The 20217-nt window shown below is 36.3% G+C and overlaps 1 protein-coding gene across 1 annotated transcript in view; it reads left to right on the forward strand.

Annotated features, from left to right (window-relative positions):
- Positions 1-20217, forward strand: part of EYS (eyes shut homolog) — a 1828849-nt gene that overhangs the window by 1350490 nt on the left and 458142 nt on the right. The window contains 1 exon segment of the mRNA XM_047734324.1: positions 4516-4745. Coding sequence (XP_047590280.1) covers positions 4516-4745 — 230 coding nt within the window.

Consider the following 20217-nt stretch of genomic DNA (forward strand, 5'->3'; position numbering starts at 1 on the left):
AAATTGGAACTCTAATATTTTACTAACAAGGTTATAAAATGGTAAAAAAAAATTATAAAATGGTATAGCCTCTTTGGAAAGTAGTCTAGCTATTGCTCAGAATGTTGAACATAAAATATGTGATCCAGCAATTCTACTCCTAGATATATATCGAAGAAAATTGAAAACATACATCCAGACAAAAGCTTGAACATGAATGTTCATAGTTGCATTATTCAAATAGACCAAAATTAAAAACTGCTCAAATGTCTGTCAAGTAACAAATAAACAGGATGTGGTATATCCATATGAGTGTTAAAAAGCAATAAGGTTTTGTTACATGCAAAAGCATGAGTTTACCCTGAAAACATTATGGCAAGTGGAAAAGCCAGTCACAAAAGATCCCATATTATGATTCCACTGATATGAAATGTCCATAACGGGCAAATGTATATCTACAGAATGTAGGCTGATGGTAGGTAGTGGGGAGTGACTGCTAATAGATATGGAGTTTCTTTTAGGGGATACAAAATATAAAATTAGATTATGGTGATGGTTGCACCACTCTGGATCTACTAAAATTTATTGGATCTTGCGCATTAAATAGGTATACTCTGTGTCTATAAATCATATCTCAATATAGCTATTAAAAGGAATGCATGACTGAGATAATAGGGAAAAAACTTGAAACATCTTAAATATATTAATTCCAAACTGATAGGATTAATGATGTATAACCAAACAATATAACACTTTGCCACTTTTAAAAGGAGAATGAAGAACTATATCTAGTGATAGGGCAACCTGCTAAGAATTATTTTTAGGTGAAAAAGTAAAGAAGTCAGTTAGCATATTCTAGTAGTGAAAAGATGAAGTAAAATGTATGTTTATACTACCATTCTTGATTTTTAGAAAAGTATATCTATTATTTCTACATCAAGTATGTCTTTTATTGCCTAGATTATAACATTTATTTTACTGCTTTAAAAAAATATAATTACAAGTTCTGAAGCTTTGCTTCCCCCTACACTGTTAAGAGCCACAAACTCAATATTCCTCCAGGTGATTTTCTTTCCTTTTAATACTTCATTATAATTTAAAAGTTACATTTTTCAGCTTACAAAGCAGGGCTTCCAGGGTTCACCTTTGTGAGTGAGTCTATTCCTTCTTCTAAGAAGTGGAAGCCAGACAAATGTCTGCTGAGCAGTGATGAAGTCAGCCGACAAGCAAAATCCCTCAGGCTAAAGCAATGTGAACTGCTTGTTGTCTGCAATGCAAATGATTCTGTAGAACTTTCTGGAAATGGGAGAATGGCAAGAATGAGACAAAGAGTGGAGTGTCCTCCTTTCTTGTTCCACCTACAGCTTCCACATGATTTGTAATCACTGTCATATCAAGGTGCCTTTCTCTAGGGATCTGACTTGATTTTGAGTAAAAGCATATGATTCGATCATTAATTCATTCAGAAAAAGGTCATTAGATATTACTACTTATTATAGCAATGACTGGTTCATCACTATATCTTTGTCCAAAGATACCCAAGAGTCAATCAAGCAGATTCTTTATTCTTACTATTTTAGATAGTAAATCAGTATTTACATAAAAAAGGCAATGAAGTTTTACAATATTGTTAATTTAAAAGACAATTTTGAACACCCTGAATCTTGATTTATTTCTAAGCTCTCATACATTTATAATTTTTAGAATTAAAGTAATTATAACTAAGTGCTCCTTTTTACATTGCTAATTATATCAATATGACCATCATCTATTTTGGTTTAATAAATGTCCACGTTTACTTGATATTTTTAACTTCTTATGTGAAAATAAGCTAAAATGTTATCAGAAGAAATGTTTGTTTCTTTTTAAATATATGAAAAATTGAATCAAATTTATTTTAGTTCTAAAACAGGTAAATAAAGGGGCACCTCAGGGGCTCAGTCAGTTAAGCATCTGCCTTTGGCTTAGGTCATGATCCTGGGATCCTAGGATGGAGCCCTGCATCTGGCTCCTTGCTCAGCAGGAAGTCTGCTTCTCCCTCTGCCCCTACCTTCTGCTTGTGTGTGCACTCTGTCTCTCAAATAAATAAATAATCTTTTAAAAAGTCAGTAAAATAAGTAATGATTGACATAATTTATAATTTAAGAAAAATACTAAACATCAAGGACTATTAATAGTAATATGTCAGATACAAAATTTGACCTTAATAACAGAATATGTCATATTGATGCTATTTTCAAAATTTGATTTATGGCCCTGATGTTTTAATTGATGGATCAGCTAATAGTAATTATTTTTGTATAATCAGTTAGCAGCTGAAATGTGCAACATACTGGTTTTTTTCAGGTGAGACATAGCCTCTCTTAGCAACTACTGAGGAAGAAAGAAGTAGTGACATTTAATTCAGTCTAATTTATTCCTGAAAGAGATGACTGACTGCAGTTCATGAAGTCGATAGCAAGAGATAGACAAAATGGTGAAATCATTCAGAAACAGTAAAGCTAAAAATCAAATTATCAAATTAGAAGGTGGAATACTGAGTAAAAAAATCCCATGAACTTCAAATTAGCAGTACTTGATGAAAGTTAGCTTAAAGGGACAAACTTACATTATGTGCAAATGGGAAGAACTATGTTAATCTAATAGAATGAAATCCAAGAAAATTGATTATAAGATTGCACCAAAAGTGTTAGAAATTATATTATTTATAAAACTAAAGAGCTGTGTGTAGTGGAGTTATGAAATTGATTCCCAAAATAAAATTATTTTCACTTGCTATTATTCTTGTTATTACTATAGTACATTGCATATGTACAAAAGTTATCCAAATTAATTTATAAAATATTTTTTGGAGAGCCTACTTAGGGATAAGTATTTTTGTCTGGGATAAAATGAAGAAAAGAGCAGAGATGATCCTTCCATTCTTTGTGGAAATTGCAGTCTAGGAGAGAGGAGACAGTTGGGCTTAATCATAAACACAAATATATGGCAATAACTTGTGATAAATACCATAAATAAGAATTTCAGGCTGCATAAGGATTGTAAAACAAAAGAACTGACCACATTAATATAATTTTGGTAAAATGTTTTCATAAATTATTTTTCTTCAGCTTTTTTTTATTCTAATTAGTTGATATGGGTATATACAGGAGATGGCAAAAATAACTTAAGTCTTTAAATATCAGTCAGAGGATATCTTCAAACTGACTTATTTTGTGCAGGTTTTATCTTTATGACAATGTACAAAGTAAAAATTCACTTAGTTAAGTAGTTATTTGTATAACAGCAAGATTTTTTACATTAAAAGGATAATTCTCTTAATGATTGCATTAAATGAAAATTCCAAAAACAGTGCTTCCAAACAGTGTATAATACTTAGGGGTACTCTGAAGGCATTAATTCAACAAATATTTATAGAATTTTTACTATGAAGAAGGAATTCTGCCAAAATGAGGAATTTTTGTGTGGAGGAAAGATTGAAAAACAGTGACCAGTGTTCATCCTGGCTGAAGAGGCTCTCCATAAAATAAAAAATATACTCCAAGCCAGTGGAAAATATTCTAGGAGTGGTACAACAACATATGGAATTTTAGAGATGAAGGAAATGCCAGTATCATCTCAGTGAACCAGGAACAATGAAGTAGCTATGTGGAGGAAATAATACAGATCTTGACTTGGCATGTTAGGTGAAATTTAGATAAGAGAGGAGCAACAGTGCAGAGAAAGTATTTCAAACAAACTACCAAAACTCAGAAGGTTTGGAGTTTTTAAGGAATAGTAATCTCATTGGGTATGAGAGAAGTTAAGGTACTAATTAGGGATCACAATAAAATAGGCTGGGAACCAAAGAAGAAATTCATTATCAAGAGGCTTTGAATGTAAAAGTAAGGAACTTCATCTTAATTCCAAGGGATTTTGTTGTTGCAGCATTATTTGAGAAGAAGAAAAAAACTAAGCTGGTAGTAAAATCTGTGGGGAAAAAAATTAGGGAATTACTTATAGGCATCCATCAGGTACCTCTTAGTCACTTTTAGAAATGAATATAAGTCACTTTGAAGAACACATATTTGTAGTAATAAATATAGAAATGAAATCAAGTTCAAGCAGTTTTACCACTAAAATGTAACGTGGCCTAATTTCTTGATCTTCGGTTCATGAGGGTTAAAATAGCCAAAGTAGAGCTATGTTTAGCCAAATTCTAATTATTTTATATAAGAGAAATGACTCTTAGGCTTTGGGGTTTGATTCACCCAGGTTTTTTATTACTTAGAAGAAATTAACTTAGCTTCTTAGAACTACATAGATTGACTACAACTCTGTGATCCATCTAGGGTCACATTCTGTAGTTTAGGCATTTTCAATATTTATAAACCCATCAACTGAAAAACAAACATGATTATTCTATTTGCCCTCAGTTAAACTGTGCATGCCTATTGTTTTTATTTTGTCTTATTTTAAATCAAAGTTTCTGTTATTTCTGTTTAAATTCATGTACTTTTACTTACATTATGTTTTCTGATCTTTTTATAAACCTAGATCCCAGGATTCTACTCTGTCTACAGTGTCCTCTGTTGCTCCTTCTGGTATAACAGAAGGGGTTGGCTCCCTATGGACTTTCCTCAGCTCCCCTCTTGCAGTGCCATCCACGTGCCAGGAGAATGTGTGTCACAATGGAGGCACTTGCCATCCTGTCTTCCTCTCCAGTGGTATGTTCTCATTCCACTGTGACTGTCCACTACATTTTACTGGCCGTTTCTGTGAACAAGGTAATCAATCTTCATTTATTTTTAAAAACTTATACAGAGGGTATAAGAGAATTGAAACCTTATTGTACACATTGACAGATACTCGCACAAACAAGAAACATCTGTATAATTTTATTTAAAAATAAATTCTGATAGAACACTTTTAATTCAGTATTACAGAAGCAAACCTAAGTTTATTTTTCTCCATTAGGGTTGTTATTCAAAATATATTTTCAGTTGTCACACAAAACAAGAGTTAAAGTTGAATGTAGTGTTACTCATATATTTCTTCTGAAATTATGGTATAGTCCATCCATTGTCACCATAAAAACAATTGAGTTCTACTTTATACTATTTTTCTTGCTTAATTGTTAATCAGATCATTATTTTTTTGCATTTCATAAGCAAATCCTCACATTTAAATTATTTTGGTAAGAAGAGTACATTATTTTTTGATGTTTAAGAATATGGTTTTAGTATTAATGGAGCTATTTATGAATCAAAAGAAAACTTCCCTGTTGTCAACATCTAATGGCCTCCTAAGAGTCTCTCAGTTAATTAAGTTAGTTAATTAAGCAGTGTTGGGCAATTAGAGCCAGAAATGCCCTGGGCAGATTACAAAGGCATTAGGTCATGATTGTACGTCCCTACACTAAGAGCTGAAAAGTGACATTGTTTTCTAAGTAAAATTAATCACTTGTTCTAAATTGGGTAGGTGAGGTTGTGTATTGTCATTGGGTAATGATTTAGATGGCAGAGAATTTCATTATTTATCCATGAATGTGTTAAGTATTTCCTTTTTTTAATACAAAACTGTAGGACCTCTGGAAGCAAACTCATAAGTACACATAATATGTTATTCAACTCTTCTTGTCAAATGACATTGTATGAGTGTATGTGTTATTATTCAGTCAAGTAAGCAAGTAAATATAGTAAAAAGCATGGAAATGTAAACATGGTCTGTTTTCATGCTCATTATATAAGTATTATGTATCCTTAAAGTCTATTTTTTAATTGTAAAATGCTTTTGAAGACACATCACTATTGCTTGATTTTTTTATTGAATATTTCATATGTCTGCAAAATATGAGAGTTGTCTTCTACTACAGTATGAGATCATTTATATTACCTTTAAGCAGAGGTCTAGGGACATAATTTGGATTGTAAAGCTCTTCTAGATCCACACTTACCCATTTAAAACTCTGAGAGGGCTTTTTCTTTTCTTAGTTTCATGCTAGGTAGAGTTTTAGAAAAATACCCTTCTTACCTTTCTTGAATTATACTTCAATTTTTAATGTTCTTTTTAATCCAAATTTACTAATGATAGTGAAATTGATGTTACAGCATGAGGAGTCCTTAGTTATTGGCTATGTCTCCTGGTCAGTCACACATGTTGGACTATAAATGACCTCCAGCCATAATCCTTTTCTCTTCTACAGCATCCTCAGTTTTCAACCCTTTAACTCCTTACTGAGTAGTTTTAACACTGCTGCACAGACCTAAACTTTACACCAGAAAGAGAGAAATCCAGGTTTATTTGGAGTTAAACCCAAGACTTGACTTAGGTTAATTGTATTTGGTGTTTTGGATGACAGAATATAGGAGACTGACCTCAGGAAAAGAACTGGGAATTTCTATTCTGTATTTGTTATTGAGAATATTTTATTTTTTCCAGCATTATTAATAATCACTTTCTACCTTCTACATTTTAATGTTTTTCCAGTTGAATTTATAATATTTTAAAAACTAATAATAAAATGACATGTAATACAAAAATTAGGTAAACCACTATGTAGTATTTATTTCTAAGTGCAAAATAATCAGAAGCTGTGACTAATTATTACGAGTTGGAGGGTTTTTCTTAAGAAACTATGAGTCAGTGGGGGAGGAGTCAAGATGGCGGAGAAGTAGCAGGCTGAGACTACTTCAGGTAGCGGAGATCAGCTAGATAGTTTATCTAAAGATTGCAAACACCTACAAATCCAACGGGAGATCGAAGAGAAGAAGAACAGCAATTCTAGAAAAGAAAATCAACCACTTTCTGAAAGGTAGGACTGGCAGAGAAGTGAATCCAAAGCGACGGGAAGATAGACCGTGGGGGGAGGGGCCAGCTCCCGACAAGCGGCAGAGCAAAGGAGCAAAAAATCAGGACTTTTAAAAGTCTGTTCCGCTGAGGGACATGGCTCCAGAGGCTTAACTGGGGTGAAGCCCAGGCAGGGTCAGCGTGGCCTCAGGTCCTGCAGGGTCACAGAAGGATTGGGGGTGTCTGAGTGTCACAGAGCTTACAGGTATTAGAACAGGGAACCTGCTACAGAGACAGAGCCGAGGAGTGAGCTCTAAACTCGGGGTTACCGTGAACCGGTCGCAGGCTCGGTCAGCTCGGAGTGCGGCCGGAGGCCAGGGTGATGGGAGTAATTGGGCGCTGTTCTCTGAGGGCGCACTGAGGAGTGGAGCCCCGGGCTCTCAGCTCCTCCGGACCAGAGACCGGGAGCCGCCATCTTCCTTCATATCCTCAGGACCTCTACGGAAAGCGCTCAGGGAAAAAAAGCTCCCAAAAGCAAACACGAGCAGATTACTCAGCCCAGCCCCTGGTAAGGATGGTGCAATTCCACCTGGGGCAAAGACACTTGAGAATCACTACAACAGGCCCCTCCCCCAGAAGAGCAACAGGAAACCCATCCAGGACCAAGTTCACCTACCAAGGAGTACAGTTTCATTACCAAGGAGAGCAGCGAAATTCCAGAGGAGGAGAAAGCAAAGCACGGAATTCATAGCTTTCTCCCCATGATTCTTTAGCCTTGCAGTTAATTTAATTTTTTTTTCAATTTTCTTTCTCTTCTTCTGCCAAATTTTTTTTAACTTTTACCCTTTTCTTTTTTAAAGTTTTTTAACTAGTTTAACTAATATATATATATATATATATATATATATATATTTCTTTTTTATACTTTTTCTTTATTCGTTTTCTTTTTTTTAATTGTTCTTGTTCTTTGTTTTATCTTTCTGAACCTCTTTCTGAACCTTTCTCCCCCCTCAGGATTAGGGATCTCTTCTGATTTCGCTAAAGCGTATTTTCCTAGGGTTGTTGCCACCCTTTTAGTATTTTACTTGCTCCTTCATATACTCTTATCTGGACAAAATGACAAGGCAGAAAAATTCACCACAAGAAAAAGAACAAGAGGCAGTACCAAAGGCTAGGGTCCTAATCAATACAGACATTGGTAATATGTCAGATCTAGAGTTCAGAATGACGATTCTCAAGGTTCTAGCCGGGCTCGAAAAAGGCATGGAGGATATTAGAGAACACCTCTTGGGAGATATAAAAGCCCTTTCTGGAGAAATAAAAGAACTAAAATCTAACCAAGTGGAAATCAAAAAAGCTATGAATGAGGTGCAATCAAAAATGGAGGCTCTCACTGCTAGGATAAATAAGGCAGAAGAAAGAATTAGCGATATAGAAGACCAAATGAAAGAGAATAAAGAAGCTGAGCAAAAGAGGGACAAACAGCTACTGGACCACGAGGGGAAATTCGAGAGATAAGTGACACCATAAGATGAAACAACATTAGAATAATTGGGATTCCAGAAGAAGAGGAAACGGAGAGGGGAGCAGAAGGTATATTGGAGAGAATTATTGGAGAGAATTTCCCCAATATGGCAAAGGGAACAAGCATCAAAATCCAGGAGGTGCAGAGAACCCCCCTCAAGATCAATAAGAATAGGTCCACACCCCGTCACCTAATAGTAAAATTTACAAGTCTTAGTGACAAAGAGAAAATCCTGAAAGCAGCCCGAGAAAAGAAGTCTGTAACATACAATGGTAAAAATATTAGATTGGCAGCAGACTTATCCACAGAGACCTGGCAGGCCAGAAAGAGCTGGCATGATATATTCAGAGCACTAAACGAGAAAAACATGCAGCCAAGAATACTATATCCAGCTAGGCTATCATTGAAAATAGAAGGAGAGATTAAAAGCTTCCAGGACAAACAAAACCTGAAAGAATTTGCAAACACCAAACCGGATCTACAGGAAATATTGAAAGGGGTCCTCTAAGCAAAGAGAGACCCTAAAAGTAGTAGATCAGAAAGGAACAGAGACAATATACAATAACAGTCACCTTACAGGCAATACAATGGCACTAAATTCATATGTCTCAATAGTTACCCTGAATGTTAATGGGCTAAATGTCCCAATCAAAACACACAGGGCATCAGAATGGATTAAAAAAAAAAAAAACATCTATATGTTGCCTACAAGAAACTCATTTTAAACCCGAAGACATCTCCAGATTTAAAATGAGGAGGTGGAAAACAATTTACCATGCTAATGGACATCAGAAGAAAGCAGGAGTGGCAATCCTTATATCAGATCAATTAGATTTTAAGCCAAAGACTATAATAAGAGATGAGGAAGGACACTATATCATACTCAAAGGATCTGTCCAACAAGAAGATCTAACAATTTTAAATATCTATGCCCCTAACGTGGGAGCAGCCAACTATATAAACCAATTAATAACAAAATCAAAGAAACACATCGACAATAATACAATAATAGTAGGGGATTTTAACACTCCCCTCACTGAAATGGACAGATCATCCAAGCAAAAGATCAACAAGGAAATCAAGGCCTTAAATGACACACTGGACCAAATGGACATCACAGATATATTCAGAACATTTCATCCCAAAGCAACAGAATACACATTCTTCTCTAGTGCACATAGAACGTTCTCCAGAATAGATCACATCCTGGGTCCTAAATCAGGTCTCAACCAGTATCAATAGATTGGGATCATTCCCTGCATATTTTCAGACCACAATGCTCTGAAGCTAGAACTCAATCACATGAGGAAATTTGGAAAGAAACCAAATACATGGAGACTAAACAGCATCCTTTTAAAGAATGAATGGGTCAACCAGGAAATTAAAGAAGAATTGAAAAAATTCATGGAAACAAATGATAATGAAAACACAACGGTTCAGAATCTGTGGGACACAATAAAGGCAGTCCTGAGAGGAAGATATATAGCGGTACAAGCCTTTCTCAAGAAACAAGAAAGGTCTCAGGTACACAACCTAACCCTACACCTAAAGGAGCTGGAGAAAGAACAAGAAAGAAACCCTAAGCCCAGCAGAAGAAGAGAAATCATAAAGATCAGAGCAGAAATCAATGAAATAGAAACCAAAAAAACAATAGAACAAATCAACGAAACTAGGACCTGGTTCTTTGAAAGAATTAATAAGATTGATAAACCCCTGGCCAGACTTATCAAAAAGAAAAGAGAAAGGACCCAAATAAATAAAATCATGAATGAAAGAGGAGAGATCACAACGAACACCAAAGAAATACAGACAATTATAAGAACATCCTATGAGCAGCTCTAGGCCAACAAATTTGACAATCTGGAAGAAATGGATGCATTCCTAGAGACATATAAACTACCACAACTGAACCAGGAAGAAATAGAAAGACTGAACAGACCCATAACCAGTAAGGAGATTGAAAGAGTCATCAAAAATCTCCAAACAAATACAACCCCAGGGCCAGACGGCTTCCCGGGGGAATTCTACCAAACATTTAAAGAAGAATTAATTCCTATTCTCCTGAAACTGTTCCAAAAAATAGAAACGGAAGGAAAACTTCCAGACTCATTTTATGAGGCCAGCATCACCTTGATCCCAAAAGCAGACAAGGATCCCAACAAAAAAGAGAATTACAGACCAATATCCTTGATGAACGCAGATGCAAAAATTCTCACCAAAATTATAGCCAATAGGTTCAACAGTACATTAAAAGGATTATTCACCATGAGCAAGTGGGATTTATTCCAGGGCTGCAAGATTGGTTCAACATCCGCAAATCAATCAATGTGATACAACACATTAATAAAAGAAAGAACAAGAACCATATGATACTCTCCATAGATGCTGAAAAAGCATTTGACAAAGTACAGCATCCCTTCCTGATCAAAACTCTTCAAAGTGTAGGGACAGAGGGCACATACCTCAATATTATCAAAGCCATCTATGAAAAACCCACCGCAAATATCATTCTCAATGGAGAAAAACTGAAAGCTCCTCCGCTAAGGTCAGGAACACGGCAGGGATGTCCGTTATCACCCCTGCTATTCAACATAGTACTAGAAGTCCTAGCCTCAGCAATCAGACAACAAAAGGAAATTAAAGGCATCCAAATCGGTAAAGAAGAAGTCAAACTATCACTCTTCGCAGATGATATGATACTATATGTGGAAAACCCAAAAGACTCCACTCCAAAACTGCTAGAACTTGTACAGGAATTCAGTAAAGTGTCAGGATATAAAATCAATGCACAGAAATCAGTTGCATTTCTCTACACCAACAACAAGACAAAAGAAAAAGAAATTAAGGAGTCAATCCCATTTACAATTGCACCCAATACTATAAGATACCTAAGAATAAACCTAACCAAAGAGACTAAGAATCTATTCACAGAAAACTATAAAGTACTCATGAAAGAAATTGAGGAAGACACAAAAAATGGAAAAATGTTCCATGCTCCTGGATTGGAAGAATAAATATTGTGAAAATGTCTATGCAACCTAAAGCAATCTACACATTTAATGCAATTCCTATCAAAGTACCATCCATTTTTTTCAAAGAAATGGAACAAATAATCCTAAAATTTATATGGAACCAGAAAAGACCTCGAATAGCCAAATGAATATTGAAAAAGAAAGCCAAAGTTGGTGGCATCACAATTCCGGACTTCAAGCTCTACTACAAAGCTGTCATCATCAAGACAGCATGGTACTGGCACAAAAACAGACACATAGATCAATGGAACAGAATAGAGAGCCCAGAAATAGACCCTCAACTCTATGGTCAACTAATCTTCGACAAAGCAGGAAAGAATATCCAATGGAAAGAAGACAGCCTCTTCAATAAATGGTGTTGGGAAAATTGGACAGCCACATGCAGAAAAATGAAATTGGATCATTTCCTTACACCACACACGAAAAATGACTCAAAATGGATGAAGGACCTCAATGTGAGAAAGGAATACATCAAAATCCTTGAGGAGAACACAGGCAGCAACCTCTTCTACCTCAGCCGCAGCAACATCTTCCTAGGAACATCGCCAAAGGCAAGGGAAGCAAGGGCAAAAATGAACTATTGGGATTTCATCACGATCAAAAGCTTTTGCACAGCAAAGGAAACAGTTAACAAAACCAAAAGACAACTGACAGAATGGGAGAAGATATTTGCAAATGACATATCAGATAAAGGGCTAATATCCAAAGTCTATAAGGAACTTAGCAAACTCAACACCCAAAGAACAAATAATCCAAGCAAGAAATGGGCAGAACACATGAACAGACATTTCTGCAAAGAAGACATCCAGATGGCCAACAGACACATGAAAAAGTGCTCCATATCACTTGGCATCAGGGAAATACAAATCAAAACCACAATGAGAGACCACCTCACACCAGTCAGAATGGCTAACATTAACAAGTCAGGAAATGACAGATGCTGGCAAGGATGCAGAGAAAGGGAAACCCCCCTACACTGTTGGTGGGAATGCAAGCTGGTGCAACCACTCTGGAAAACAGCATGGAGGTTCCTCAAAATGTTGAAAATAGAACTACCCTATGACCCAGCCATTGCACTACTGGGTATTTACCCTAAAGATACAAACGTAGTGATCCGAAGGGGCACGTGCACCCGAATGTTTATAGCAGCAATGTCTACAATAGCCAAACTATGGAAAGAACCTAGATGTCCATCAACAGATGAATGGATAAAGAAGAAGTGGTATATATACACAATGGAATACTATGCAGCCATCCAAAGAAATGAAATCTTGCCATTTGCGACGACGTGGATGGAACTAGAGGGTATCATGCTTAGCAAAATAAGTCAATTGGAGATAGACAACTATCATATGATCTCCCTGATAATGAGGGAGAGGAGATGCAACATGGGGGTTAAGGGGGTAGGAGAAGAGTAAATGAAACAAGATGGGATTGGGAGGGAGACAAACCATAAGTGACTCTTAATATCACAAAACAAACTGAGGGTTGCTGGGGGGAGGGGGCTTGGGAGAAGGGGGGTAGGGTTATGGACATTGGGGAGGGTATGTGCTATGGTGAGTGCTATGAAGTGTGTAAACCGGGCGTTTCACAGACCTGTACCCCTGGGGGTAGAAATATATGTTTATAAAAAATAAAATTAAAAAAAAAGAAAAGAAACTATAAGTCAGAAATACCTGAGGTTGTGTGATACTCTAAACAAAATTCAGTCAATAGAACTGTTTTTTAGATTATCAGTTATTACAATATTATCTGTGATTTTGTTGGTCTTACCTCCATTTTTGGGAAATATTTCAGTATAATTTTTAGAATATGGTGTAATATCTCTAACTGTAAAAATTATATTTATTTTTAATGATTTATCCCTTTTAATTAACTACTTTTTCTCTTTCCAAGAAAGCTAAGAGCAGGTTTGTGTTTTCAATGTAATTCACTAAATATAATTCATACTGGTATACATTTTACAATCCAGATTGACAGATGATGACTGGTGCCTAAGGCCCATGATTCAAGAATTTGGTGCCATGATGAGACTTTTTATAGCATTACCTAAATTGGCCAGATTCCACAATTTATTTTAATTAATTATTTTTAGTAACATAAAATGTATTATTTGCCCCAGGGGTACAGGTTTGTGAATCCTCAGCTTAAACACTTCATAGCACTCACCATAGCTCATACCCTCCCCAATGTCCATAACCCAACCACCCTCTCCACACACCCCTCCCCCAGCAACCCTCAGTTTGTTTTGTGAGATTAAGATTCTCTTATGGTTTGTCTCTCTCTCGATAACATCTCGTTTCATTTTTTCCTTCCCTACCCCCCAAACTCCCCACTTTGCTTCTCAATTTCCTCATATCAGGGAGATCATATGATAATTGTCTTTCACTGGTTGACTTATTTCACTCAGCATAATACCCTCTAGTTACATCCATGTTGTCACAAATGGCAAGATTTCATTTCTTTTGATGGCTGCATAGTATTCCATTGTGTGTGTGTGTGTGTGTGTGTGTGTGTGTGTTTTATATGTGTGTGTGTGTGTGTGTGTATACATGCATACATATTTATAACATCTTCTTTATCCATTCATCTGTTGATGGACATCTAAGTTCTTTCCATAGTTTGGCTATTGTGGACATTGCTGCTATAAACATTCGGGTGGACATGCACCTTCGGATCACTACGTTTGTATCTTTAGGGTAAATACCCAGTAGTGCAATGGCTGGGTCATAGGGTAGTTCTATTTTCAACATTTTGAGGAACCTCCATGCTGTTTTCCAGAGTGGTTGCACCAGCTTGCATTCCCACCAACAGTGTAGGAGGGTTCCCCTTTCTCCACATCCTCTCCAACATCTGTCATTTCCTGACATGTTAATTTTAGCCATTTTGACTGGCGTGAGGTGGTCTCTCATTGTGGTTTTGATTTGTATTTCCCTGACGCTGAGTGGTGTGGAGCACTTTTTCATGTGTCTGTTGGCCATCTGGATGTCTTCTTTGCAGAAATGTCTGTTCATGTGTTCTGCCCATTTCTTGATTGGATTAGTTGTTCTTTGTGTGTTGAGTTTGATAAGTTCTTTATAGATTTTGGATACTAGCCCTTTATCTGATATGTTATTTGCAAATATCTTCTCCCTTCTGCCAGTTGTCTTTGGTTTTGTTGACTGTTTCCTTTGCTGTGCAAAAGCTTTTGATCTTGATGAAATCTCAATAGTTCATTTTTGCCCTTACTTCCCTTGCCTTTGGTGATGTTTCTAGGAAGAAGTTGCTGTGGCTGAGTTCAAAGAAGTTGCTGCTTGTGTTATCCTCAAGGATTTTGATGGATTCCTGTCTCACATTGAGGTCTTTAATACATTTTGACTCTATTTTTGTGTGTGGTGTAAGGAAATGGTCCAGTTTCATTCCTCTGAATGTGGCTGTCCAATTTTCCCAAAACCATTTGTTGAAGAGATGGTCTTTTTTTTTTCCATTGGACATTCTTTCCTGCTTTATCAAAGATTAGTTGACCATAGAGTTGAGGGTCCATTTCTGGGTTCTCTGTTATGTTCATTTGATCTGTATGTCTACTTTTGTGCCAGTACCATACTGTCTTGATGATTCCAGATTTGTAATAGAGCTTGAAGTCCAGAATTGTGATGCCACCAGCTTTGATTTTCTTTTCCAACATTCCTCTGGATATTCGGGGTCTTTTGGCTACTAGCCCTTTATCTGATTTATCATTTGTGAATATCTTCTCCCATCTGTCAGTTGTCTTTTGGTTTTGTTGACTGTTTCCTTTATGTGCAAAAGCTTTTGATCTTGATGAAGTCCCAATAGTTCATTTTTGCCCTTGCTTCCCTTGCCTTTGGTGATGTTTCTAGGAAGAAGTTGCTGCAGCTGAGGTGAAAGAGGTTGCTGCCTGTGTTCTCCTCAAGGATTCCGATGGATTCCTGACTCACATTGAGGTCTTTCATCCATCTGGAGTCTATTTCTGTGTGTGGTGTAAGGAAATGGTCCACTTTCATTCTTCTGCATGTGGCTGTTCAATTTTACCAACACCATTTGTTGAAGAGACAGTCTTTTTTCCATCGGACATTATTTCCTGCTTTGTCGAAGATGAGTTGACCATAGAGTTGAGGGTCCATTTCTGGGCTCTTTATTCTGTTCCATTGATCTGTATGTCTGTTTTTGTGCCCATACCATAGGGTCTTGATGATGACAGCTTTCTAATAGAGCTTGAAGTCTGGAATTGTGATCCCACCAACATTGGCTTTCTTTTTCAATATTCCTCTGGCTCTCCGGGGTCTTTTCTTATTCCATATAAATTTTAAGATTATTTGTTCCATTTCTTTGAAAAAAGTGGATGGGATTTTGATAAGGATTGCATTAAATGTGTAGATTGCTTTAGGTAGCATAGACATTTTCACTATATTTGTTCTTCCAATCCATGACCATGAAACAGTTTTCCATTTCTTTGTGTCTTCCTCAGTTTCATTCATAAGTACTTTATAGTTTCTGAGTATATATTCTTTGCCTCTTTGTTTAGGTTTATTCCTAGGTATCTGATGGTTTTGGGTGCAATTATAAATGGAATCTACTCCTTAATTTTTCTTTCTTCTGTGTTACTGTTGGTATAAAGAAATGCAACTGATTTCTGTGCATTGATTTTATATCCTGACACTTTATTGAGTTCCTGTACAAGATCTAGCAGATTTGGAGTGGAGTCTTTGGGTTTTCCACATATAATTTCATATCATCGGCAAAGAGTGAGAGTTTGACTTCTTCTTTGCCAATTTGGATGCCTTTAACTTCTTTTTGTTGTCTGATAGCTGAGGCTTAGACTCCTAGTACTATGCTGAATAGCACTGGTGATAGAGAACATCCCTGCTGTGTTCTTGACTTTAGGGGAAAAGCTCTCAGTTTTTCCCCATTGAGAGTGATATTCACTGTGGGTGTTTCATAGATGGCTTTGATGATATTGAGGTATGTACCCTATATCCCTACACTTTGAAGAGTTTTGATCAAGAAAGGAGGCTGTACTTTGTCAAATGCCTTTTTAGCATCTATTGAGAGTATCATATGGTTCTTGTTCTTTCTCTTATTAATGTATTGTATCACATTGATTGATTTGCAGATGTTGAACCAACCTTGCAGTCCAGGAATAAATCTCATTGGTCGTGGTGAATAATCCTTTTAATGTACTGTTGGATCCTATTAGCTAGTATTTTGGTGAGAATTTTTGCATCTGTGTTCATCAAGGATATTGTTCTGTATATCTCCTTTTTGATGGGGTGTTTGTCTGCTTTTGGGATCAAGGTAATGCTGGCCTCATAAAATGAGTTTGGAAGTTTTCCTCCCATTTCTATTTTTTGGAACAGTTTCAGGAGAATAGGAATTAATTCTTCTTTAAATGTTTGGTAGAATTCCCCTGGGGAGCCATCTGGCCCTGGGCTCTTGTTTGTTGAAGAGATTTTTGATGACTGCTTCAATCTCCTTACTGGTTATGGGTCTGTTCATGTTTTCTGTTTCTTCCTGGTTCAGTTCTGGTAGTTTATATGTGTCTAGGAATGCATCCATTTCTTCCAGACGGTCAAATTTGCTGACATATAGTTACTCATAATATGGTTTTTTTTTAAGATTTTATTTATTTATTTGACAGACAGAGATCACAAGTAGGCAGAGAGGCAGGCAGAGAGAGAGGAGAAAGCAGGCTCCCCACTGAGCAGGGAGTCCAATGTGGAGCTAGATCCCAGAACCCTGGGATCATGACCTGAGCCGAAGGCAGAGGCATTAACCCACTGAGCCACCCAGGCGCCCCTCATAATATGTTCTTATAATTGCTTGTATTTCTTTGGTGTTGGTTATGATCTCTCCTCTTTCATTCATGATTTTTTAAAATTTGGGTCCTTTCTCTTTTCTTTTTGATAATTCTGGCCATGGGTTTATCATACTTATTAATTCTTTCAAAAAACAGTTCCTAGTTTCATTGATCTGTTCTGCTGTTCTTTTGGTTTCTATTGCATTGATTTCTGCTCTGATCTTTATTATTTCTCTTCTTCCCCTGGGTTTAGGCTTTCTTTGCTGTTCTTTCTCCAGCTCCTTTAGGTGTACGGCTAGGTAGTATACTTGGGGTCTTTCTTGTTTCTTGTGAAAGGCTTGTATCACCATATATTTTCCTCTCAGGACCCCTTTGCTTTGTCCCACTGATTTTGAACAGTTGTGTTTTCATTTGTATTTGTTTCCATGAATTTTTTTCAATTCTTCTTTAATTTCCTGGTTGACCCATTCATTCTTTAGTAGGATGTATGCCTCCATGTATTTGAGTTCTTTCCAACATTCCTCTTGTGATTGAGTTTTAGCTTCAGAGTATTGTGGCCTGAAAAATATGCAGGAAATGATCCCAACCTTTTGGTACCAGTTGAGACCTGTTTTGTGACCCAGGATGTGATCTCTTCTGGAGAATATTCCATGTTCACTAGAGAAGAATGTGTACTCTGTTGCTTTGGGATGGAATATTCTGAATATATCTGTGATGTCCATCTGGTCCAGTGTGTCATTTAAGGCCTTTATTTCCTTGTTGATCTTTTGTTTGGATGATCTGTTTCAGTGAGGGGGGTATTAAAGTCCCCTACTATTATTGTATTATTGTTGATGTGTTTCTTGAATTTTGTTATTAATTGATTTATATAGTTGGCTGCTCCCATGTTAGGGGCATAGATATTTAAAATTGATCTTCTTGTTGGACAGACCCTTTGAGTCCAGACCCTTCTTCATCTCTTATTATACATTGGCTTAAAATCTAACTGATCTGATATAAAGATTGCCCCCCAGCTTTCTTTGGAAGTCCATTATCACAGTTAATTGTTTTCCACCATCTCACTTTAAATCTGGTGGTGTCTTGGGTCTAATATGTGTTTCTTGTAGACAGCATATTGATGGGTTTTGTTTTTTTTTTAACCATTCTGATACCCTGTGTCTTTTTATTGGGGCATTTATCCCATTTGCATTCAGGGTAACTATTGAGAAATATGAATTTATTGCCATTCTATTACCTGTAAGGTGACTGTTACTGGATTTTGTCTCTGTTCCTTTCTGGTCTACTACTTTTAGGCTCTCTCTTTGCTTGCAGGACCCCTTTCAATATTTCCTGTAGGGCTGGTTTGGTGTTTGCAAATTATTTCAGTTTTTGTTTGTCCTGGAAGCTTTTATTCTCTCTTTCTATTTTCAATGATAGCCTAGCTGGATATAGTATTCTTGGCTGCATGTTTTTCTCATTTAGTGCTCTGAATATATCATGCCAGTTTTCTGGCCTGACAGGTCTCTGTGGATAAGTCTGCTGCCAATCTAATATATCTACTATTGTATGTTACAGACTTCTTATCCCAAGTTGCTTTCAGGATTTTCTCTTTGTCACTAAGACTTGTAAGTTTTACTATTAGACGATGGTCTGTGGACCTATTTTTATTGATGCTGAAGGGGGTTCTCTGTGCCTCCTGGGTTTTGATGCTTGTTCCCTTTGCCATAACAGGGAAATTCTCTGCTATAATTTGCTTCAATATACGTTCTGCCCCCTCTCTCTTTCTTCTTCTTCTTCTGGAATCCCAATTATTCTAATATTGTTTCATCTTATGGTATCACTTATCTTTCGAATTTTCCCCTCATTGTCCAGTAGTTGTTTGTCTTTCTTTTGCTCATCTTCTTCATTCTCCCTCATTTGGTCTTCTATATCTCTATTCTCTCTTCTGCCTCATTTATCCTAGCAGTAAGAGCCTCCATTTTTTATTTCACATCATTAATAGCTTTTTTAAAAATTTCAACTTTGTTAGATTTTAATTCTTTTATTTCTCCAGAAAGGGATTTTATTTCTCCAGAAAGGGTTTCTCTGATATCTTCCATGCATTTTTTGAGCCTAGCTAGCACCTTGAGAATCATCATTCTGAACTCTAGCTCTGACATATTTCCAACGTCCATATTGATTAGTTTCTTAGCTGTCAGTACTGCCTCTTGTTCTTTTTTTTTTTTTGCAGTTTTTCTGACTTGTCATTTTATCCAGATAAGAATATATGAACGAGAGAGTAAAATAGTAAATTGGTGGCAACGACCTCAGAAAAATGTATGCTAACCAAATCAGAAGAGATCCAAAACTGGGGGAAGAAGAAGGGGGAAGGAAATAAAAGTAAAAAGAAAAGAAAAATATAATATATATATATATATATATTAGACTGATGAATAGAGCAGAGCCACCCACTTGATTTTGGGTGTATTTTTGTTTCTTAGAAGAAACTAATTTTAAAGAAATTTTAAATTTTAAAGAAAGAAAAATATATGTGTGTGTGTGTGTGTGTATACACACACACATATATATACATGTATATATTTTTTCTAAAAATATATATATGTATATATCCTTTCTAAAAAGGAATTGATAAGGAATGTATGTTGAGAAGGAATGTATATATACATTCCTTTCTAAAAAAGGAATTGATAAGATTAGTTGGTTGGCAAAAAAAAAAAAAAAAAAAAGGAGTAGACGTGCTCTGGCTGGAGACTAGAGCAAAGCCAAGTGCTAGATTAGGTCTATTTTGATCTATTAGAAGAAATTGTATCCCAAAATTTTTTGGGAAAAAAAAATATGTATGAGTAAAATAAGGTTAAATACAATGAAGGGATAAAATATGACTATAACAATGAATGTTTAAAAGAATTTTTTTAAAGATTTTATTTATTTATTTGACAGACAGATCACAAGCAGGCAGAAAGGCAGGCAGAGAGAGAGAGAGAGAGAGGAGGAAGCAGGCTCCCTGCTCAGCAGAGAGACTGATGTGGGGCTCGATCCCTGGACGCTGGAATCATGACCCGAGCTGAAGGCAGAGGCTTTAACCCACTGATCCACCCAGGCACCCCTAAAAAGAATTTTTTTAATAAAGGTGTTGTTAA

Source organism: Lutra lutra, chromosome 6 (genome assembly GCF_902655055.1).
Source record: "Lutra lutra chromosome 6, mLutLut1.2, whole genome shotgun sequence".
NCBI lineage: Eukaryota > Metazoa > Chordata > Mammalia > Carnivora > Mustelidae > Lutra > Lutra lutra.